This window comes from Vidua chalybeata, chromosome 3, assembly GCF_026979565.1.
Source record: "Vidua chalybeata isolate OUT-0048 chromosome 3, bVidCha1 merged haplotype, whole genome shotgun sequence".
NCBI lineage: Eukaryota > Metazoa > Chordata > Aves > Passeriformes > Viduidae > Vidua > Vidua chalybeata.
The window spans coordinates 103,566,864-103,590,823 of record NC_071532.1 but is presented as its reverse complement, the minus strand read 5'-3'; the positions used below and the strand labels follow the sequence as shown (position 1 = coordinate 103,590,823).

General features: G+C 35.9%; 1 protein-coding gene across 1 annotated transcript in view; it reads left to right on the top strand.

The window, feature by feature from the left end:
• WDR35 (WD repeat domain 35) overlaps nucleotides 1-23,960 on the top strand; it is a 42,113-nt gene that overhangs the window by 5,137 nt on the left and 13,016 nt on the right. Inside the window, exons 7-16 of the mRNA XM_053938015.1 lie at nucleotides 1,109-1,274; nucleotides 1,371-1,516; nucleotides 3,550-3,675; nucleotides 6,153-6,338; nucleotides 9,023-9,083; nucleotides 17,598-17,742; nucleotides 19,021-19,090; nucleotides 19,843-19,896; nucleotides 21,716-21,825; nucleotides 23,352-23,562. Coding sequence (XP_053793990.1) covers nucleotides 1,109-1,274; nucleotides 1,371-1,516; nucleotides 3,550-3,675; nucleotides 6,153-6,338; nucleotides 9,023-9,083; nucleotides 17,598-17,742; nucleotides 19,021-19,090; nucleotides 19,843-19,896; nucleotides 21,716-21,825; nucleotides 23,352-23,562 — 1,275 coding nt within the window. The remainder of the gene's footprint in view (nucleotides 1-1,108; nucleotides 1,275-1,370; nucleotides 1,517-3,549; nucleotides 3,676-6,152; nucleotides 6,339-9,022; nucleotides 9,084-17,597; nucleotides 17,743-19,020; nucleotides 19,091-19,842; nucleotides 19,897-21,715; nucleotides 21,826-23,351; nucleotides 23,563-23,960) is intronic.

Sequence of the window (23,960 nt, the reverse complement as noted above, 5' to 3'; positions counted from 1 at the left end):
TATTCTCCTATTGCTCCTATTAATCTTTAGAGAAATCCTGGTAGTGAGTAGAAAAATAGAAGGAAATAGATATAGTATATTGTTGAATTCCTGCAACCTAGATTTATTTCTTTATTTTTATCTACTTACTTAAAGTATTGGAATACGACTATAACAAAATGCTAAGTAAAACACTGACTTTAAAACCAGTGTATTTGGGACCATGTTCTTAACTTTTAAATGCTTAATATGGTGAATTTTCTTCTCCTTTCCATTACTTTCCTAAGAAAGTATCTGCTACTCTTCCCATTTTCTTTTCTTTTTTCCTCCCACTATATCTTTCTTTTTTCCCACTGTATGAGTCATGGTATTTCCAACTGCTACAAATTACTGAAATTCTTCAAATAATTTGCTGTCATTCCCCCCACCATATCAACAATATGTATGGTCATGCTCTCTCTCTCTCTCCCTCTCCCCCTCTCTCCCATAATTTATCTGGCATTCCTTTTGGAATTGATTCAGGAATACTCTTATCTTTCAGACGAAACCTCACTGGTGTTACCAGGTATTCTGGGCTAGTTATTGCATAAGTTCTCTTAATTGGTGTTCTAATTTAGACACCAGTTTTTTCCAATTATTTTTATATGTTATTCAGCAAACTTTAGTCAAGAAAAAGCAAACAATTTTTTTTTCGTTTTGTTATTTTTGTTGATGGTGTTGTTGGTTTTTTTGTTGTTGTTGTTTTCAAATATTGTGCCTAGGAATGGTTTGAAATAATAATTATTTTTTGCAGTGTTCCAGGGGGTTTATTTTGTCTATGCACATGTGTGAGTGTGCCTTTTTATGTTGTTGGCTTTCTTTGTTTTTAATTTAGTTTTCAAAGAATGAAAATGCCAACATTAGGGTACTTCTTTGTAGTTAAAAATATATGTTTTTTGTATGTCTGATCTGGCTTTGATTATATAAGGAAGTTTTTCAAACCCATAAAATTCTGAGAACTTCAAGATCTTTCTTGGGACAGGAAAACAATTTTGCTTAAACATCTTGTCTTTTGCAAGTGTCAGTAGAGATATAAATTATTCTTTAAATAACATGTTTTATATGACTTTAATTAACCATTCTTGTGCAGGTGAAAATGAAGCTGAGTTGTTTGGTGAATTTAACTGGAGCCTTCAGCATTGCTGGGATACACTGGTACCACGGTACCCAAGGCTACATTGAACCCAACTGCCCTTGCCTTGCTGTCTGTTATGATAATGGGAGATGCCAGATAATGAGAGATGAGAATGACTACAGTAGGTACAAAATATAGGGTGCAAGTTACTGAGCTTCTCTTGACCCAACATGTCTACTTGTGTTGATATTCTTAATGTTTATTCCTTAAAAACTAGATCCTGTTTTGATTGATGCTGGTATCAATGTTGTGTGTATTCAGTGGAACTCCAATGGAAGCATTCTGGCACTGGCAGGCTCCCTCAAAGCAGCTTCTCAAGATAAAGATGTCAATGTTGTGCAGTTCTATACTCCCTTTGGTGAGGTAAAAATATTTGATACGTAGTGTAAATGTTTTGGGTTTTTTTTTTCTGTCTAAATTTTATTATGTTTTGTTACAGAGTCATTACTGGTGGAATTTGGATGCCAAAATGTAGGTGTTTAGTGCTCTGAGGTATCCATCTGGGATATCCACATGGATCTGGAAACAGGACCACTTACCCTTTTAGAAAAGCAGCATAGTGGCCAGTGTGAAAATCCCAAGTGCCTCTTAAAACACTAGTGATAGGACAAGTGTGGTGTCTAACTTTGAACACCAGATCCCTGAGATGAGACTATGGAAGATAAGCAGTTTGAAGCTTAGGCAGCAGTCCAGATGTCAACATCTGTGTATCAAATCCAGAAGTACTTGTCTTTCTACACTGTCTGTGTAAGAGACCTGGGTATCTCTAGATTAGAAGCTGAAAATACAGCAGTGAATGAGTATTGGTATTAAATACTTGGTTTTTGCTCTTTTATATGGAATCAGTAAAACTGGCAAAAAGGCATCCTGTATCAGTAAAAGCAATGGCTCAGAAACCTCAGAAAAGAGAATTTTTTTCCTAAACTTCTTCATTTGGTTGTTGTGGCTGTTGTTTTGTAAATGGTTTTCATCCATCCTGGCTTTTTATAATAGAGTAAATGTTTGATAGTTGTGAGACAACTGGTCAATATATTTTTGTTGGGCTATTTTTGCCTTGACCCCCTTGATATTGACAGGTAATATCCTGTTCCCTCTTAGTAATACAGCTGAAAATCAGTAAGTTAGTGTTATGTATCAGAGTGTGGTGAAGTTTGTCCCTTGTACAGAGGAAGTAGTGGCCAGCTCTGAGCTGTGCTGTGAAGGGGGTTAAGATCCAATATCATCTGTAGGGGTTGCCTTAGTTGAAAGGATTTATTGGAACCAAAGGTTTTGGCAATAATGTTGCATCTCTGGTTGCTAATGTCCTTTGAATGAACTGAAACTGGTGTTCCAGATTTTGTATTTAGTGTTCAGAAGTAAATTCTTCAGGTTTTAGAATTGTTTTGTACTCGTTCTGATACTCAGATATGGACTTCACTTTTTGGAAGATGGTATTTTCCATGAATAATGTGTGAGCAGTATTTGACTTGGTATTTAATCTGATCAAAGGTATGAAATAGGTACTCTAAAGGAGAGTTAGACCTGAGCATCAATGTTCTATTCAGTAAAATGTATTTTTTAAAGCGCAAGATTATTCAGAAAGGTACAGTAAATAGTAGATAAGTGTATCTTTGACTACATACATCTATATTATTTGCAACTAAAAAGGTACCCCCAAAGAAGTGCTCTGTGGGACTAAGGTTATAGCTTTTGAAAACGTTATTTTTTTCTTAATTGTTTCCTTCGTTCAGTTTAAAATTCTGCAGCAAAATAAAGATACTTGAAAAAAGATGGAAAGTGTACCAACTGCCTTTCTTAGATTCTTTTGGAAAGGGGGTAGAGAAGAGGAAAATGTCCATTGCCTCACTGAAAATTGTGTACCTATGCAGCTAATTAATTGCATGCTCTTGACATAGAGTAGGGATATGTTTTTATTTGTTTAAGCTATCAGCTGTAGTTAAGAGTGTTGTACATGAACTGACTAATACACTTCCAGCGTCAGTGAAACTTCTGAGGCATGTCAGGGTCAGTACTACCGCTGTGTTTTAATTGTGACTGAAATCATAAAGGTGATTCAAATTACCAAGCAAAAGGAATAATGTTTATACTGTCATTATCTACTGTTTATTTCTTCAAGCTTGAACTATCACTGAATCCTGTTGTTTCTTTCTCTCTGGAGAAATAAAACACAAATTAAAAAACAACAAACCAAATCTGAGGTGGAAGAACACTTTATGGTGTACACCTTAAGTATCTCTCTTTCTTTGCATATGTTTGCAATTTGAGAATTGTTATGGGGTACTGTAAAGAATATCTATAGAGTTTTTTTCAACAACTATCAAAACTGTAATTTATGTATTTTAGAGTGGCTTTCCTGTGATAAATTCAAATCTTTTTCTTTCCTTGTTCTAACCAAGCACTTACGTACACTGAAAGTTCCTGGCAAACAGATTTCTTCCTTGTCCTGGGAGGGAGGTGGACTGAAAATTGCACTGGCTGTTGATCATTACATATATTTTGCAAACATTCGTCCACATTACAAGGTATGTAGTAATGTGAAACTTAATTGTATTAATAAGTTTCCTGTTACTTATTCTCTTTCTGATCAGGTTGAAAAAGTAGCTTGCTCTAATATACATACATACATATATGTGTGTGTATACATGTATGTATGAAACTAGTGCTTCACTTATGATTGCAGCTTCATCAACACTACTGACTTGCAGTTTTAGTGGAATGTGAGGGTCTGTCTTGGTGATGCAATGACTTAGCCATTGCCTTTGCAATGCATTTGAAGTTTCATGTTCACAATAAGGAAACAGAATTGGGCACGATTCTAAATTTGGTAGGAATTGAGGATGTCATTAGGTAAGGCTACTGTGTTTTCACTGCTGTTTGGTTGACTAGGTTGGGCTGAGTCATACAATGGGAATTGTTTGAGCCTTACTTTACTGCCATTTTTTTTAGTGGTGAATTATTCATTTGAGCCTGGAAAGTTGAGTAGGCACCTGAACAACAGGAGTGAATGCAACCTGATAGATGTACTTCCTGCTTACATTTCAGTTCCTAATATACTTCTTACAAGTCTCTATCATCTAATTCTAAATAATGATGTGTCTTGTTTACCGCCTGTGTTTTTTCGTTTTGTGTTTTTTTTTTTTTAGGAGTTATTATTTAATTTAAATTTACAGTTTAACAAAGAATAGTAATTACTATCCAATATAGAGTATTGTATACTTCTTTTCACAGCACACGATATGTTCTTTAATCAACAGTGTGTAGCCACTGTAATTAGAGAGAGTGCAATGTGAGGAACATCCTGCAGCTACATTGAAATGTATTTTAGTCAGGGAGTTGTAAACACAAATCTGCTAGAAAGCATTTTAAATTAGTTTGTTGTAAATATTCTGTAAAAGTCTTTGGAAATCTGAGCTGGAAATTAGTCTTGCAGGAAATGCTACCTAATGTTTATTCTGGGAGATGTGCAACAGCTGGAACACAGGCCTGTTGCTTTTTCTTTAACTCATCAGTATCTAGGAGACCATGTGTGTTTCAAGATCTGGCACAGTTTGCAAATTAATAATACTTTGAAACTTTTGTTTTAGGAACTGCATGTGTAAGCTCATTTTTTTTTCCATTTTGCACAATTGAAAAGGAAAGAGAGATGTTCAAATTAATTTATTTCTGTAAATAAATTCTTAATATGTTGGTGGTGTACTCCATTTCAATGTTAAATGTTTTTATGGTGAGTGATACATGTTTTCCTTCAATCAATACTTCTGCTGTGTTTTGGTACTATAAGTAACTACCTTTTAGGAGCTACATATTTTAAAAGGTGACACTCATTAAATGAGAATGATTCAAAGCTGTAATTATCTTATGCTGGATTGGAATTAATGACCTGGAAATGAAGAGTTAATATCACATTACCAATCTATTGAATAATCTGTTTTCCTCTATTTTTCAATAAGCCATAATAAGAGAAAGGAGGTTTTAAATGGACATGACAGTAAAAATTATGAATTGAACTGATCTTTTTTTAAACTAGTCATAGTTTTCATGGAGTTGTAATGCTAATTTAGAGTCTGCAGGTCTATTCTAGAAGTTCTTCTGTTGATGCTGTAGTTTATCACTTTGGTTTCAGTTCCTGAGGAGTGTGGGAGCCTCTCTTGCCAACACTAATAAGCTTTCTCTTCTCCCTCTCTAGTAGATGCTGATGCAGAGATGCTATTAGGTTTTCTACAATTGCATTGTCATCTTTAAGTGTTTTGCCTTATGTCTCATTTATTTGATAGCTTCACCTCCTTTCTATTTTCTGATTCTGTTGTATTAGAAAGGATTTTCATCATTATATTTTGTACTTTACATAAGTTGAATGCAATAAAATGCATCCTTATGTATATTCTGTTTCTTTTGCCTTTTTGCCCTTTCTCCTCCTTGTTACAGGAATAATTACATTCTTCTGGGAGGAAGGGAGGGGTTTTCTCATGGTACTAATATGGAAGAGGTGATGGAGTTATTACAGTGCCCCTGTATAATTGCTTATTTTTGTCTGCTTCTGGAATTGCACTGTTTAAGGTATTTATTGTATTTCCTTTGGGAAATGAACTTCAGGTTTCTGAATCAGTAGTCACAAAGCAAGCATTTTCATGGCAAAAACCATCATCACACTGGGTATTTCTGAATACCTGCTGAACTATATAAATATTCTATATACCTGCTGAACAAGGAGGAAACAGGGCAAAGTGAGATCTTGTCACATTTTCTGGTTGATCCTTTAGTACTGAAGGTGATAGAAAAAGCTTGCTGTGATAGAAAACCTTCTTTTGCCAGTTTAATATTATTCCAATATCTTATTATGTGAGCTGTGATCTCATATTAAATCACTTTGTCACTTGACAGGTAAGAAATATTGAATGCTAATTGTGTATATGAAATAAACTCTTTCATGGCTGGAACAATTCATTATTGAATTCTTATAATTTCTAATTGGTTTTATGAACATTGTCTTTCTTGGCAGTGGGGTTACTGTTCCAATACCGTTGTTTACGCCTATACCCGAGCGGAGCGCCCAGAGTGCTGTGTAGTCTTTTGGGACACAAAAAACAATGAGAAATATGTGAAATATGTCAAGAGCCTTATTTCCATAACAACTTATGGGGACTTCTGTGTTTTAGCAACTAAAGCAGATGAAAATCAACCTCAGGTAAAATCTGTCTTAATTTTCACTTGAAATGCTGTGTTCCACATGTCAGTTCTCTACAGCTGGAATGAAATGTAAAAGTCTGAATCTGCCTTAGAGTTGTGTCAGTTATCATTTGACAGAATGGTGTGAATGGGCTCAGTGTTCAAAAACATAGAATCACAACAACCAACCAAGTAGCTGATTCATAGTAACTGCATCTACAGATCAACTCCTTGTAGCCATTAGTAACCTAATAAAAACTGCAGCCTTCCAGATGAATGTTTCTTCAGAAATATTTGGAACAATTCTCCAGAGACAAGGTAAAAGCATCAGAATGGTAATGAATATTTCATCAGTCAGAAATGGAAAAAAACGGGCAATTTTTTTAGGTGATATAAATTACATTTTACTGCAAACTGCTTTGTTCATTAATTTATTTTATATATAACCACAATTGATAAATGTATCCTTTGGTTAATGAATGTTCAGTTAGTGTGATACTGTTACATGATTTTTCCTGTGTAATCATTTCAGAATTATTTTCTGTATTACTTATATATTGCTTACAAAGGAGGAGCAGGAGACAGAATCATTTGGTGCCATGGTAAAAAAACCCAAACATGCTGTAGTGCTGCTTTGCTTCATTGTGCTGTAAATGGTATACTGTCATATGGACTGAAAACATAGGATTGTGGCCATAAACATTTGGTGAAGTTGAGTGCAATAAGATAATTTTTTTCTGAATTGTAATTTTAAAGGAGGAAATGAACAGTGGAGAGACATAGTGTAACTCTTTTGAGCATAAATAAGAGATTTAATTTTAGCACCTGAAAATTGCAGATAGGAAGGACCTATCATTTGTTTTGAAATGGCTCCAGTGTAATTATTGACACTGTGAGTTTTCAGGTTTTAAGAAATTAAGTCCATAGGCATATGGATAGCAGTTGATTAGGGTTGTTGTCTGAAAAACTGATTTGGTTTACAAGAGATTTTGGTCATTAAAATTTAATGACCAAATGAGGTTTTAAAATGGCAGAATTTAAGCAATAGCTAATGGGAGAAAAAAAGACTTAATTTCAGCAGGACCTGTTTAAAGATATTGCAAGTAGATGTGTCAGTAAATTAAGAAGGACTTCATGTTGATATCCATAGCAAGGCTGGATAAATCAGCCAATGGAAACTCTCTGCCCTGGCACCACTGTGTGTGGGTCATACAGCCTGTCTTGGATACTGTTACTCCATTACTCCTTGACAGGCTCTGATCTGTTGACATGGAGTCTCAGAAATTACTGGATAGGGCATAAAAGAGAAATTTATTGTAGACTGAATGTGGGGATAATTTACCAGAGAAGAATTAATGTAAACATGATTGAAATAAAAAACAGAGAGTTAAAGCTATGTGTGTTTTCCTACACAGGCAGAGGCACAACATTTTTTTTTTTTTTTTTTGAAAATAGAAATTTGAGAATGCTGTGGAGAATGCTGGTGGAAAGTTTAACTCATGAACAAAGAAAAATACTATTTTTGTGAGATACTTACTGGTGGCCAAACCAGAAAAAAAAACCAACTTAATGGAAAGAAATCCATGTTCAGGTCTTTTTCTTTGGAAGAATGAAGTTCATATGGTAGATGAAAAGCTAAATTGAGCTGCTCTTGTGTGATGAATAAGATGTCAATCTATCAGTTTAAAAGGGTAGCTGTACAGTTACTGTAGTCTCATACCACAATTACATAGATTGTTCAGGAGGTGAAAGAGCCATTAAAAACTAATTATCTTTCATTTCCTGGAGAGTCAGGGTAACAGCTCATGGCTAATTCACATTTTGGTAGCCCTGTGTATTTTATTTATTTTAAGTTTAAAGGCTTGACAGTAAAAGTTGCTCCTTAACTTCCACACTTCTCATTCAAGGCATTTCCCTATGCAATAATCATTAAGGTATTTAATCCTTGATTAGACCTGAAGAAATACATAAACTACAGGAATGAAGCATTATTGTTGAGTGAATTGTTATGTATTTGCATCTTCCTGAATTTAACAGCCCGGTCTCTGAGGTAACTGCTATTAAAGCCTTCCTGAGTGAGATCACAAGAAGGGAAAAACTTTAAAAAAACCCTCATCACTTCTGTAGTACCTGTGATGCTGCAGGACAGAGGGAGAGCCTAATTGACAATTCTCCCCACACTGTTACCCTCTTGGAGGTTCAAGGAGATGGAGATTTGCAAAGGATAGAACAAAGATCCTAACTGCTGGGAGTTTATTAGATTATCTTTTGCATGAGCAGCTGATGAGAACTAAATTCCTGAGTCAGGGGTGTATCATGCCTGGAAATGCTCTCAGTGCAGCCTGTGCCTCACACAGCAGCGGGGGAGACACTGCCTGTCTTGGCTGTGTGTTGTCTGTGGACGTGCTGGTGGTACCTCCTACTTGTTGGATGTTGTCTGGTAGATTTGTTCCCATGCATAAAACAGCTGGTGACTTGCCTGTTTTGTGCTTGTTCTTAATTTATAGTGCTAATTGGCAAACAGCTCATTACTCTTATGCTGCTTTATATTTGCTGCAGTCATGGTCTCTGTGTTTTCTGTTGCTGATGAGCATGAGAATGTGTGGCATGGGTTATGAGATGCACCTTCACAGAAAACCATGTACAGCTTACTGATCTACAAGAAGTGTGGTAGTAATGACACTTGCTTTTATTTCCATACAGTATGTGCTGGTTCTCTGCAATTCTATTGGCACACCCTTGGACCCAAAATATATTGATATTGGTAAGCAACTTGCAACAGTCTTATTCTGTAATCTCTGTTGGAATTGACCTGTTAGTTATCTTTTAATAAAGATAATGGCTTATCAAACCAGTAACATTCCTTGTCAAATTGGCTAAACTTAAACTGATTCTTCCAGTTAATGCAAACTATGGATAATATAATTTTTAAAAATTGCTACTTTTTTTTTTATTTTTTATTTAATGGATGTCTTTTGGCAATTCAGATTTTCCTTCAGAACACTGGTAATTCAACTTCTTCTTAAGAAAATGTACTTTGAAAAGGGTCCAGTTGTATCAGAGGAAGTGAAATAATTTGATTTGGACTTTCATTTAAAAATAACTTGTTACTGCTTCCCAAATAACTTAAGCATCAATTTCTTGTGTTTCAGTGTTGATAATATCTTTCCCTTATCTTCCTTACAAATGTTTTACCTAAGTAGTTTGAGATTATAAATTAAAATTTAATTTAAAAACAGTGGATTATAACACAAGTATGAAAACACCCCCAAATCCTAACTAGTGCTGAATTCCAGGCTTTCCCTACTGTTTGTTTGCTGCAGGCGTGGTACAGAACATTACCAAGTAATTGCAAGCCACTGTTTTCTGTGATTTTTGCTTGAGTATAAAGATAATTCATTATTTTCCCTTTAAACAGATGAGGGAGTTGTAGCCAAACGGACAAATTAATCAGTTTTTTGACTAATGAATCCACTTTTATTTGTTCTGGTTTTTGCTTTATTTTTGGCCTGTTACCCAAATAGATCTGAATTTGGATTCAGAGTAGACGCTGTGAATCCTGTTTGCAGTTTTCTTTTTCAACCTTGATTCTTTAACTCTCCTGTTTTGTTGCAGGACTAAATAACTTATTTAAATTTATAAAAATATTTATTTGCTTTTTGAATGAGAGGGAAGATTCTATTATGACAAGAAACCTCATGATTTTCTTTTTTAATGTAAATTGCCTTCTAGAGGCATTAGTTTTATCCTCTCTGCATAAAGAAACTTTTCTGGCTAAATTAGTCTCAGTAGAGATGTTAATTTTAAGTCATAGTGCTAATACTTGGTGTTAATATTAAACAGCAAACAGCTATTCTCTCTGATAAAATTGATGGGCAAAGTGTCTAGCAAAGTGTTGGTAAGATAGAAATTATGAGGAAAGTAAGGTGAAGAACTATTGAACAAGAAAGTAACAGCAATTCACAGAAGAATATAGGTAGGAAAAAAATCAACCAAGGACTAGAAATAATCAAGATCATAAATTATTTTTTCCCTAACTAATGTTTCTAAATGGTTTTAAACTTTATTTTATATTAATTAGCTTTTAAGTATAATTTTCTAATGTTCAGTTTTTCAGTGATAGCAGGAGGAAACCAGCTGTGAGTCATACATATATTTTGTAATTTGTGCCCTATATTGTAGATCATAATTAAAATGAAGAGTATGCTCTGATGAATGAGTTTGACTACTTTGTCCTATGGGAAGTTTATGAAATATTGTGGTAGTTTTATTCTTGTTGTTTCTGTTTCTGTCCCTTTGATGTCCTCTTGCCACCTTTTGCAATAGGGGGGCCATATCAGAATCTGAAGGAATAACATGTCCAAGAGGTTCAATACCGAAAAGTTTACCAGGACTGGAGGAAAGAACATCAATAAGACAACCAAACAATGCCCTCCCCTTCCAAAAAATCCCAAACAACCCAAACCAAAAAACCTAAACCCAAAACAGAATCCCATGAAGTAAGATGATGTGATGTGTGGTAGTGGTGTGAGTGGGGTGTGTGTTTTGGCCCTGTCCTGTCTCTGCTCCTGATCAGATGTCTACACTGTATGTGCCCGCTGGTTTCCTGGATATCCTTGGCAGGCAGGATTGGGGTGGTGGGAGGAGGGTTCAGGGACTTAGAGGGAGTAGGTCTTGTAGTTTCTGCAGCTGACATCTAAAATAAGTTGAGTGAATCATTCATGAAGGGGGTCTTTTTGCTCTTCACTGGGTATGAAGAAGCCCAGGGCAGCCAGCTTATCTCTGTCAGAGATGTATAAAATTAGGTGAGATGAATCCCCCTCACTGTTATAATTAGCTTTGCATGTACAAGTCTAACTCTGCATTTAAACTCTTTGCTTTGCATTTTTCTAGTGTTCTGTTTATGTGAACTTTCTGAGTCTATCTGTGAGAGTTTTATTTAATTTTCTGGGTTTTTTTTTTATTATAAACAAAGGTATATTTATGATTCTGCCAGTATGACCCATCTCCTGCAGCTGCCTGTACACAAAAAAAGAATATTTTTCAGTAACTGGGAACACTTAAAGGCTGTTTAATTGAAAAATGCTGTTGTTATTCCAACTGTACTTGAATTGTGCTGAAGAGATTAAACAATTTCTTCCTTTAGCATAGCAAAGCTTTCTGCAGTCTGCTGCTGTTCCCTTCAGTACTGGAGGACCAGTTTAGTGCATAGATTTGCTCTTTCTTAGAGTGAGTTCACTTGTGAAAGTGCTGGGCATTACAACGTTCAGCCTCATAGATGGACAAATACCTAAGGTTAGGAATATTTACATTTTTGAGTCCTGAAAAATTTCTGTAGTCTCTGTAATAGCATCTTTCATTACTGTATGGTATACACAGACAAAGATTCAACCTTTTTTTTTTTTTAATATATGCATCCTGTAAGACTTCTTTAAAGTTTGCTCTCCAAACTTGCAGAAGGGATTGAAGATGAAAGTGAAAAGCAAATGCCTATAAATGCAACTCTTTTGGAACACATTGTGCTGGTTTCATCATAGTTACTTTCCTCTTTTTGTAACATTTGAAAATGCAACTTTATAGATCAACTAGAAATATTTACAACATAAGGTCAGTTGGTGTGAGAGGTTGACAGCTGTACATAGTCAAGGTCCTGTTGTACAGAGTATCATGCTGTTTATCACAGTTGCAGCTCTTTGGCAGTAGGAAGTGTAATTGTTCCAGTTTGACAGCATGATGAACTTAAGCAGCTGTCTGGCCTTGCAGAAGTCAATAGAGAGAGAAGACCTTGTAAAACTTTAAGGGCAGAAGACCTTTCTGAAAGTTGTCTAAGATTCTGGTTGATACATGGTTTCTAACAAAATCATTGTCCTTCTGTTCTGTTTATAAATGAGGAAAATCAGTTTAAGGAATAAGCAGTTAAACATTAAAATTAACTTGTCTCTTACTCAGGATAATTGGATGGGTATTACTGACTTATGAAAAATGCTATTATCTGTTTGTAAAATTCTTTTTTTCCCCTCTTCTTTCTACTAATAAAAAATTTCAGGTTATTCTCTTTTAATAAACTAATAAATTGTTGCATAAAGTTCTGTCCATAAAAAGTTAGGTAATTTTTGTTTTGAACTCTTGTATTTGTTTTAGACTTCAAAGTGCCATCTTTCAGAGTGGCTTAAATACACTTAGGCTGTTACTTTATTTGATTTTCATAAATGCTGGTGAAAAATTATTTCTTATGTTGTAGAATGTCCTCAACAGACCACTTGGTATCTGTGTACTCCTGCCTTTTCTTGAGTTTGTGCTCTTCACTACCATGAGTTCTAAACTATACGTTTTGACTGGTTGTAATTACTGCAAATTGAACAGGGACTGTCTGTGGTTTCTAACAGACTGCCCCTTGTTGGAACAAGAATTACCTGGAGCTCTACTGAACATAAAGGGTTTACTCCTCCTTGAGACTTAGGTGCCTTGCTGGCCTCTTGGGCAAAGCCTCTTGGACTTTGTCCTGGTAGGAGATGGATAGTGGAGAAAAAAGACTGCTCATGTAGGGATGCTAAGTAGCTGACAGAGCATTTAAATAATGCATCTGAGAAAGTTTGTTAAGACACAATTTGTCTGAATTGTCCATTTATAATATTTTATAATATTGTTTCAACAAACCGCTATTAATCTCCTAACGACAAAAGAAATTTTGACATTATGCAGTGTTTGATTCACTCTCAGGAGATGTAAATCTTGTGTTGTTGGGCTCTAAGCCAGTAGCTCAAGTAAGGCTCAAAAAAAAGAAGTGTTTTTTTCCTTTATTCTGTTGAATTTTTAATTATATCATTAGCTTTTTAATGTTTGTCTCTGTTAATGATGGCAATAAAGGATTAATCAGTCATTATCTGATGAAGGGCCATCACTTAAGCTTTCTTAAGACATTGTTGGGTGGTTACATTTTCAGCTGTTCCTCATACTGCTTTTTATTTTGTCCAAAGGCATTTTGCTTCCTCTGCTTCCTGTGCCTTGTGTTTGAGGTCCTTCATAATAGCTTATGTTTGCTAGCCCATAAATTACTCTTTTCTTCATTGTCTAATATTACTGCATTCCATCCTACTCTGGGACAAAAATTAACCAACACAGTGTCTTCTGTGCTTGTTTTATAGGCTCACAGGCTTTCTGTCAAAGTCCTTTGATGAATAACTAAATATAAACTACAGAAGGTTAAATATCTTGTTATATAATATCTTTTTAATGGAAACACAACAGATGGTATCTGCTAAGAAAAGGTCACTCAGGCTGGATTATATCATCTTCTTATATGTGTTTAGGAGCACTGACATAGTGAAGTGTTGAGTTATCTTTCAAGTGTGTATTAGCACCCTGTGAAATTAATACAACAGCTTGACCAACATACAGGTGGATTAAAGGCAGAGCTGGAGTCCTGCCCAGGTGTCTTACCTCCTTCCTGGATGCCTTAACAGGGATGACTGAACTACATATGAAAAGCACTTGAATTGCTGTTACTTAGTTGATCCTTTTAATGTAAATTGTAACGGATTTTGAATATTTATGTTTCGTAAACTGTGGTTGTTCATGAGTTGTCCCACATGTCCCAACATGTTCAGTTGTCCCTGCTGTTGCCTGACATTTTCTTCTATTTGTGAGCCAACACTTGTAGAGATACTTGAATCAAGGTCTAAAATTAGGTAGATTTATTGATTAGACTAAGTTCTTTCCAGTTTCTCAGGAACAGCCTGTAACAGACTTGTATGAAAACAACAGTTTAATATTGTGTCTGTCAGATTGCTTCCTTTCCATCAGATTTAGGTGGGATTGCTTGTCTTTCTTGTTTGTGTATACTATCTCATAGACTAGAAAGCAACTCAGCTTTTTCATGTGGTGAAGTAATGTAGTCATGCATTAAGTTTGATTTCTGTCTGTATTTTTACAAGAAGGTTAGACATGAAGCAGGTGTTTTCTAACAGCTTTGAAGTGAGATGGAGTGTGTGTGGATGAAATGCAAACATTGTAGAAGGTTATTCGAGATTCCTGGGTATATAGGAAAGAAAGTTTCTTTCCTTCAGGGAGGAGGCTTTATGAAAGAATAGTGAAGAGAAATGAGGTGAGAAGAAAAAGGAGGGCCAGAAGAAATTTAAAGGCAGTTGTTTCACATGTTGGAGTTGTTTTTATGGGGATAGTTTGTTTAGCCCTTTTCAGTATTTGGTCAGGACCTGAAAAGTGAAGCACTTGTTTAAATGTTTTCCTCACATATTTTCAATGTCTGAAAATTAAGTATTAAGACATTAATACTGAAGTTGGGTATCTGCAAAATCAGCAGGAAGATCTCAACAGTCTAACAAGTTTACATATTGAGCATGGAAAGCTTCTGTGCAGTGGAAATGCTGAGCAGAAGAGTGTCCAAATTTCTTTCCTCCTTCAGACTTTACGTGCTTGCATTTCTGTCTGCTTAATAGTCAGAGCACAGGTTCTGTGAAGGGCACTGATGCTCAGGTGAGCAGCACCTGCTGGTAAATCAATGCTGCTGTATAAGATGGTATTTCCCTACACTAAAGGAAACTTAAATAGTTAAACCAGTTGCCTGAAAAGGGATTCTAGATCTTCCTCAGCCTGAAGGGATTGAAATGAGCATATTGTCTTAGGAAATGACAAACCCCATTCTTTCCTTCTCTGCCCAGCAACAGCCCAAACTTGGAGTGGCTGGGACATCCTTTTCTCACGTTGAATTTATGCTGTCATGCAGTCAAGAAGGAAAACATTTTAGGAGCAGAGATAGCCCAGTGTGGAAGGCTCTGAGGTGAGAAGGTGGAATGGAATACTTTCAGCTGGAGGGGACTGGTGATCAGCCAGTCCAGGATCACTCCAGGGCTGACCAAAAGCATGTTGCTAAGGGCATTGTCCAAATGACTCTTAAACACTGACAGGCTTGGGGCACTGACCACCTCTCCAGGAAACTGTTACAATGAGTCTCTACCCTCCTGTAAAGAAATGTTTCATAGTGTCCAGTCTAGACTTGGATTGGAGTTTCTTTTTCCACAGATTTTTCTGTTTGAGATTTTTTGTTCAATGACTGACCAATATAAAATGCTAAAACAGTCCTAGAAAAAATGCCATGTGTCCTACTTTTATGCAATTGTTGAAGTTATACAGGCAATTCTGTAAAAGCATCAGCTCCCACATAGAGATGCTGCTCTCTCAGATGTGGCTCTGCATTGATCTGATCCTGATGATTGTGTCTCTGTGCTGTGCCCTGCAATTTCACATTTGGCTTAAATCCCGTCATTGCTGAGCCTGTTGTTGCAAAGAAGGGAAGGCCCTCCCTGTGTGCTGGCTGCTCATTCCTGCCTGCTCCATCATTTGTGATTTTCTCTTTAATCCAACTTAATGTAATCTTTTATTTATTTAATTTTGAGGTCAGTTAGATGAATGAACTGATCAAACTTACTCTGTTGTCCAGCTGGGCTAGAGCTGATATGAAAGAAGTGGCAGGAAAATGTGTCAGGGCTTAGTGTGTATGTGCTTTTTGGCAGCAACTGTCAGTTTAGTCTTAGGCATGTTCATAAAACACCTAATTGATTACATTCCTGTGGATAAAGCATGGATACTTTGCCATCTTCTTTCTGGATGACAACAGACCTTATGCGAACAACTGTTTTCCCCAGATTCGGGTATTTCAAGGTGTGCACAAATAAGTTTAGGCTCCATGGAAGCTGTAAGTCAAAGGAGGATTCATCTCTTGAGTGTGAGGAATGTCCACGGCTTCAGATGTTGGTATGGCAATGTGGTTTAACATTGTCTTGGACTACAAGTACTCAAATGTTGACTAAGTTGTGTTCAAATATGAGGCTTAGTAGAAGTGTTGTGATTTGAGCAAACCTTATTCCCTTACAGGTCAGGAGATTCTCATGTTTCATTTGTAAAGGATAAAAACATTGGTTGTTATGGCACATACAGTTGGAAGTTAATAAAAAAACAGAGCAAACACATAGAATTTGTTAATGTTTTTTATTATACAGGAGACTGTATCCTTCAGTTTGGATGTGACTAAGCACTGAAATGAATGTGTTATAAGTACATGAAATACATGAGTTGCATATAACGTAAACAACTGTGCTGCTCACGTTAAGCATTGTCACTAAGCCTTCTTGCCCAGTATTGACATTTTTACTAAAAAGTATTCTGCAGCCATTGGGTAGCTTATATAATCCTCTTGGTTTCAAAGAAATGAAATCTGTTCAACCAATCTTCCCCCATCTGTCTCTTGTAGCACTGCTCTTCTATGTGGAAGGCTTATAGCTCCCTCCAGAGTTCTGTTCTGTGCTAAAATACAGAGGAGAAAAAAATTAAAAGAGATTCACTGTAAAAGAATTCTATTTTCTGCTCACATCATGTGATCTGTATGACTCAGTGTTCCACTACCAGGCTGGTTTGCACAATTCTTTTGAATTTATCTAGCTTTTTTTGGTAAATATATAATAAATTGTGTCATAATGATTTACTTGTAGAACTTAAAAGACATTGGCTGATTTGCATCCTAGGTTTCTTCATTTTTCTATGCCTTCACTGTTTTGTTTTGTTTTTTTTTTCACTGAGCATGGATAGCAGGAATGAGATACTCAGTTTGTGTACATATTCTAAGTGGGTTTAGGGCTGAAGTAAAGAAAATGTCCTGCATTCCTACACTGTGATTTCTTGGTATAATAAAGTAAGACTAAGTGTACAGTCTGCTAAATATTTAATTTGTTGCCATTCAGATAAAGTGTTGATATTTGGCCCAACTATAAACTAAGGTGCAAACAGCATTTCTAGGTCTTGTCAAACTTAAAATTTATGAATTGTTTTTAAGAAAAAGAATCTCAACTTTTGAATAGCCTTAAATATGTCAGATATGGAAATATTTAATAGATATTGTTAAGGAGATTTGAGATGCTCCTGAGCTGGTCATTAACCTGAAAGTTTGTCTGTATGTATTTGCTGTTTTCTGCATCAGCGCATGAAGATTTGCTGAAATAGCAGGGAGAGGAAAGTGTTAATGGTGAAATCAGAACCTGTAAAGAAGTTCTCTGTTCTTCTGGACAAGACCACAAGGCCCCTGTGAAATTTGTTGCCAGCTAATGAAAACTGCTGTTAGGTTGTGTGTGGGCAGATTTTTTGGTTGTTGTTTTTTGCATTTAATATATGGGTGTATGTTTTCATCCATCTTGGAAAAAATGTACGAATCAGCATCTACTCCAGTGCTTGCTGATCTAATTTTGCAATTCTTTGGGTTTTGTAACAGAGCCATTGTTTGTCACAATGACCAGAACTCATGTGATCGCGGCTTCCAAAGTAGCATTTTACGTCTGGCAGTATCGGGTGGCCAAGAAGCTCACAGCCATGGAAATCAATCAGCTGGCACGGACCAGGAAAGAAGGCAGGGAAAGGTTTGTCTTTAGGCTTTGTCATTTTTCTTCTGCTCTGGTGGCATTGATAAGGTGGATTCTGCCATGTCTAAAATGCAAACCCTTGTCCTCTCATTTTTCTAATCAGGTTTGTTGACTTTCAGGCCTGTAAGATGATATACTAGTTTTGTATAGCAGCTGTGTGTTTGTTATCCACATCCCTCAGATGTTTTTGGATTAGTTTCTGTTCAGTGTCTCCATTTGCTTGCTGCATGTTTTCCTTACAGAGCAGTATGTCTTGATCCCTTTTTACCCCTTCCTGTTTCTCCTCCATGCTCTTAGTTTCCAGGCAGCTCTATTCCCTCTGATAACTTTAACTGCTTCTCGTCTGTCATTGCCTGTAAGAACTTAGTCTGTCCAGCTGGCTCTTCTCTAATACACTTGTGTCTGGTTGTGGCTTTGACAACTAATCCTGTATGGACTTTTATCCTCTCAAACTAAACAAGCCAAAGTCAACATAATTTTGCTTCCAAAATACTTCTTTCCCAGGTGCTCATTTGTGGTATTAACTTTTCTGTCACCTCCACAGAGCTTGAAATTTTGTTATGGTTTTCTTTTTAGGTTTTTTTTTGTGTGTTCTTCCATATCATCTCTACCCTATATCATCTTTCTATAAACCTACCATCTCCTGTCACCATATGTCCCTAATAATGAGTAATATTTGTACATGATATAATAACTTACATTTTTGTAGGACCTGGATGTCCTAGCCTTGGACAAGATTATAAATTGATAAAAATATTGGAAAAGGTAGATAGTTGTAATTCAGCATTAATGAGGATTTTAACATTCTAAAATCTTTCCTAATGCTAATTTTTAAGGCAAAAGAGAAGTTATAAGTTTTGAATAATACAGTAATACATAAGTTTTTGTGGATGTGAAGGTGAAGCACTTCATAATTATGGAGAAAAGCCTGGGGAAATATGGAAGTGCATGTTTCAAAGGGACAACTGAGTGGTTGATGGTTTTCAGCAGGACACTTAACTGTAACAGCAGGAAATTACTGTTACAGGATGAAAGTTTACAGATCATAGGGGAATAGACCATCAGGGGCTGTGAAAGTGAAAGCAACTGCCATATCTTTATAACAGTATAAAGCAGGTTTATCAAAGGGGATGCTTTTGAACATAAGAACAGGCATAGCTTTTATTCTCTTCTCCAATTCCAATGGTTTTTTCTTCAAGGATGGAACATACCGATGCTACCAAAGATGCTCCTTTCTTTGGACTCATTTTTTCTTTTAACTTTCCTTCTCTACAGGATCTATCATATTGATGACACCTTTTCAGGGTCTGCAGAGGGACACCTTGATTACAGCAGAGCTTTTGAAGTGAGTGATGTTATGAACTATGAACTAGTTTATTGTGGTGTCACTGTTAGCTTGAAAGAGCAGAAATTAGTGTTGATTTATTTATTTTCTTAGATTTTCATTAGTATAAGTGGTTGTACTTAAAATTTCTTTTACTTCTACCTTTTTTACTTAAGTGTTATGCTTCTTCCCTCTGGTGGGTGCTGTTACTGTGTCATTGTGTATTACTGGAAATATACAGCAAACTATAGAGAACATGGAAAAAGTGTATTCTGGGTGTGACAGGTGACAGCACCTGCTGTCTTCCTGGTCAGAAGCAGCTCCCCTTACTTCAACAAAATATAACTTTGTTGAAACTCAATAACCTTTATGATATTTTCTAGTGTTTTTGGCCATTTTCACATCATGTGTGTGTACAAGTGCTGGCTGTACTTACTAATATACTTGAAATTAATTAATTAACAGCCCTCATAAGTCAGGGATTGTTGCTTTCTTGTATTTTCTGTTAAACATCTGTTACATTTTGAGTTTCTTATTTTTCTGGAGGGAGGGTCAGGAAAAGAAAGGAAGCTGTTAATATTATTGTTATGATTGCCATAGCAAAGGCTACTGATACCATAAACTATCCACAGACTATGCTGACAGGGTTTGATAGCTCCTTTTCATGTGGATACTTAGCAACACTCTTGTTTATTTAAATAACCATCTTTCTTTAGCAGGGCACGCTTACCTTTGCAGTAAAACTGATACTGATATCACTTGTTTACTTTCAGGGAACAAGAGATCCAATTTGTGCAATAACAGCGTCTGATAAGATACTACTTGTGGTAAGCTACATGATTAACAGAACTCCTAATTGCCTCTTGTGCTTGTAGGCATAAGATTCTTCTCTCTATGTTCATAAGCAGTCATAATTTCAAAGCATTTCTGAATTTAGAATTTGCACAGACAAAATCTCTTTCTAAACTTCCTCAAAGATAACTTTAATGGATTCTTCTGTTAGCCTGGACTCTTTCTTTAGGAGGGCTAATTCACTAAGTACTTGCAATTTAATTACAGACTAGTTGCCTGAGTTAATACTTGTGGCAAGCACATTTCATCTACAAAAAATACTTATATATAGGATTTTATAAAGTCTAGGTTAGGACTTAATTTTGTAATCTGAATCCTGAGAAGTCTCTTTGAGATAGTATGTTCTAGACACAAAGATTTACAAAGTTTGTCTGTTTACATATTAATGGTATAATGCATGGCACTGTACTATATACAGATGAATACACCTCTGTATTATACAGATATGTGAGGTACTGAATAATGCCAAAAAGCTGGTGCATTTTTTTGTTCTAAGCTGGAAAGTGATCTCATTAGATGAACAAACTTATATGTGGGCTTTATAGCAAACTAACTGAACAGAACAAAGAGAGAGAAAGAGCAGTGTTTCTTCCTCTTTTCCACCTTCCAGGAAAGATCTTGTTTTGTCATGTTCTGATTCTAGTGTGGATTTTTGTGGGGTTTTTTTTGTTTTTTTTTTGTTTGATCCTTTGACTGGATTTTACAAAATCAGAGGGTCATGGGAGAAAGCATGGACAAAAGAAGTGTGATGGTTAATAGGTGACTATGGGATTGTTGCTTCTTGAAGAATATGAAAATGAACTTCTCACAATAATTAATCTGTGACTTTTTTTTTAAAGGAAAGGAATGAGAAGAAATGCCTTTGAGACTAGATCTGGATAAATGTGCTGAAGCTGAATGCATATGATAGTGATTCAATTTTCTAACACTTCTGAACTAAGCTGCTTGTTAGTCTATAGGGTATACAATTGTGAAAAAGTCAAAAATAGTAAATTATGCTGAGGATGTTAGGGACGGCTTTGGGGAAAGAAGAAATAAAGGTTTCTCTCTGTTGAAATGTAATGTTGACTCATTTCCAACAAAGAGTTGAACAGTAGGCAAACCAACCTGGATATGTTGTTGACTTTTACAGAAACACCACAAGAAAATAGTGGCAGTGATCATTTCATTTCAGGGATGTCACTCCTTTCACCCTGATGGCCTGATGGTATCTTGATGCAGGGAACTGGTGTTTCATTCAGCAAAATAAAGATAAACCACACCACTACTTAGATTTCTTTCCTGTTACTCAAGCCTGTGAATGGCCAGTATATTTTATAGCATTTCCTTTTAAATCTAGCTCTGGTCTTGCAGTAACTGGTGAGACTTGTTGGTATGCAGACAGCCCCACATAAGCAGAGCTGTCCTGCTTTCAGACCTGGGCTGGTGCTGCTATATGAAACTCTTTGAGGGGATTTACCAGTGTGGGACAAGAATCTTTTCACACCTCTCCTGTTTTATTATGTAGACCCTGTCTGGAGGGTCATGACTCCTGAAATTCTGTGGGCTAGATGTGGACTGTAACTGTTTGTTTTAACATCCCTGATTTAAGCAGATTTGTCAATTGTAGCATCTTAGACTATCTTGTTTAAATATCAGAATTCAGAACTTCTAGGGTGATGACTCCCTCTTTTCACTCATGCTCTGTCACTTAGCCCAAAGCTCTCTTGTCTAAAACCGCATATAAATAAGACCATTTTAAAGGGTTTACTGATGGACAAATTCTCTTACTGAGGCAGCATTGCTTTCCTCTAGGGAAGAGAATCTGGCACTATTCAGAGATACAGCCTCCCTAGTGTGGCTGTGGTGCAGAACTATACCCTGGACTGTCGTGCCTATCAGCTGTCTTTGAACTGCAACTCCAGGTAAGTTACAGACCTGTTTCTAACACAGATATCCAATTTCAAAATCAAGCACTAAAATTTGTGATAATTCTGTGAAATCTATAATTCTATAATAATTATGTACTAATTTTAATTTAGTATAAACCATTTATTAATTTTAGTTGTTCTTAATGTTTGCTTAACCATTTATTTATTACTAATTATTTCCATCTGGACAGTCATTGTTCTGAGAGACTGTTAGTAAAGGCCTCCTATGTTTTATACCCTATGTACGTGAAAATACCTTTGTTTTCTTAGATGAACCAAACATAACCTTCCTTTGATCATAACATGAATTGATAAAATTATATCATAACCTGAAATTTTATATCTTTTACTTCTCTCTATTTCTGTGTCCTTCTAAAGCCTGGAAATTTTGTTCATCCCATTTAATTTTCCATTGTTACAGGCTATAACTAGTGGTGATGTTTCTAGTAAGTCTGGTTCTCCTGAACTTCATCTGTGCTAATACTAAAGTTGTTTTCTACTCAACAGCTTTTTTTTTTTTGCAAGAGAGTGCATGAGAGTGTTGGCAGAAAAGGCAAAAATACACAAGAATTAGCAAGGCCATTTTATTAACTTCAAAATAACTTTAAAATTTCAAACAAAATTAATAATATATGTGTAGAGATCTCTTGCCTCTTCAGGTGTAGCCCAAAAATAGATTGCTTTGCTTAAAAGGCAGCGTGATCTAGTCAGAGCTATATTCATTTTGTTTTGAACCCAAGCTGTTTTCTTCCTAAATGACTTTGTTCTAGAGAAATAAGCTCAGATCCATAAGCATTTTGAGGTTAATTTTCTAAATTGCATTTGAAATTTTAATAGGGATTAAGGCTGTCTACCTATCAATATTTAGAAATGCTTTTAAAATGGCCTTGTGGCAAATACAGGTTATTATGATTCACTGAAGATCTATGCAACTGTAAATTTTCAAATATAGCCTTTTAGAAATTGTATTTTTCCCATATTTTAAATGACTTCAAAGATTAATTGGATTATACTTAACATTGCCTTGGAAAAAAGTGAAGAATACCCTTTGTAGAAACGCAAGAAATCACATTTTAGGAATTAACAGTCTGCATCACCACACTTACTTTTTAATTTACTAATCTTCTTCATTGCCTCCTAGTAAATAAGGAAAACCCATTCTGTTCAGTTGTTAATTTGAGTCTTTGTCAAGAAAAGTTTGGTGAGGGATAGACCTGTAATTTCTTCTACTTGGTATCTGATGTATCTTCAAAATGCTGTATATAAAAATGGGCATATTTCAGAACCTTTGCAGGGCCAGATCCTCTGTGAGCAGATGAAGAACATCTTTCCATGTATCTGGTCTCTGCTATGCAGATACATGAAAACCATATGGATCTGTGCTGGTTCAGGCACACAACAGCATCTCATGCAATCTATAGAATTATAGTGTGCCAGCACTATAGAGAACTATTTCAGATTTACAGCCTTGAGTAGTGTCATTTAGCTGCCTTATTTCTTCTCTGTTTGTTTTTCTGCAGTCGTCTCGCTATCATCGACCTTTCAGGGGTTCTGACTTTCCTGGACCTGGACGCGCGGGCTGCAGACAGCGCGGGGCAGCAGGAGGCAGGCGGGCAGCTGAAACTGGAGCGCAAAGACGTCTGGGACATGAAATGGGCCAAGGACAACCCGGACTTGTTTGCAATGATGGAGAAAACAAGAATGTATGTTTTCAGAAACTTGGATCCAGAGGTAAATATCAACATACATAAACTACTCATTTAAAAAAATTCACTCTTAGGTTAATGGCTCTTTCTTGAATAGTATTATTGTTGTGCTTATCATTCAGTTCTGCAAGTGTTTGTTTATATAAACCTCAAAATCTTAGGAATTTTGGGAATGTTGTTTTGGACCATATAGGTAAAATGAATGATCAGTCCTAGAAACATAAAAATGGTGTTATATTTTTCTTAAATGTATGAGATTTTCAGGAGCATATTTTTTTTTGATGCTTTGGAATACCTAAATGCAATTTTAGTAGAAATACTTGTAAAACAGTTCAGTTGAATCTAAATATTGGCAGGTGTTATTCTATCTCATTGTCATAATTTAGTTGCAGAAAACATGAGGATTTTTAATGATGTTTTTAA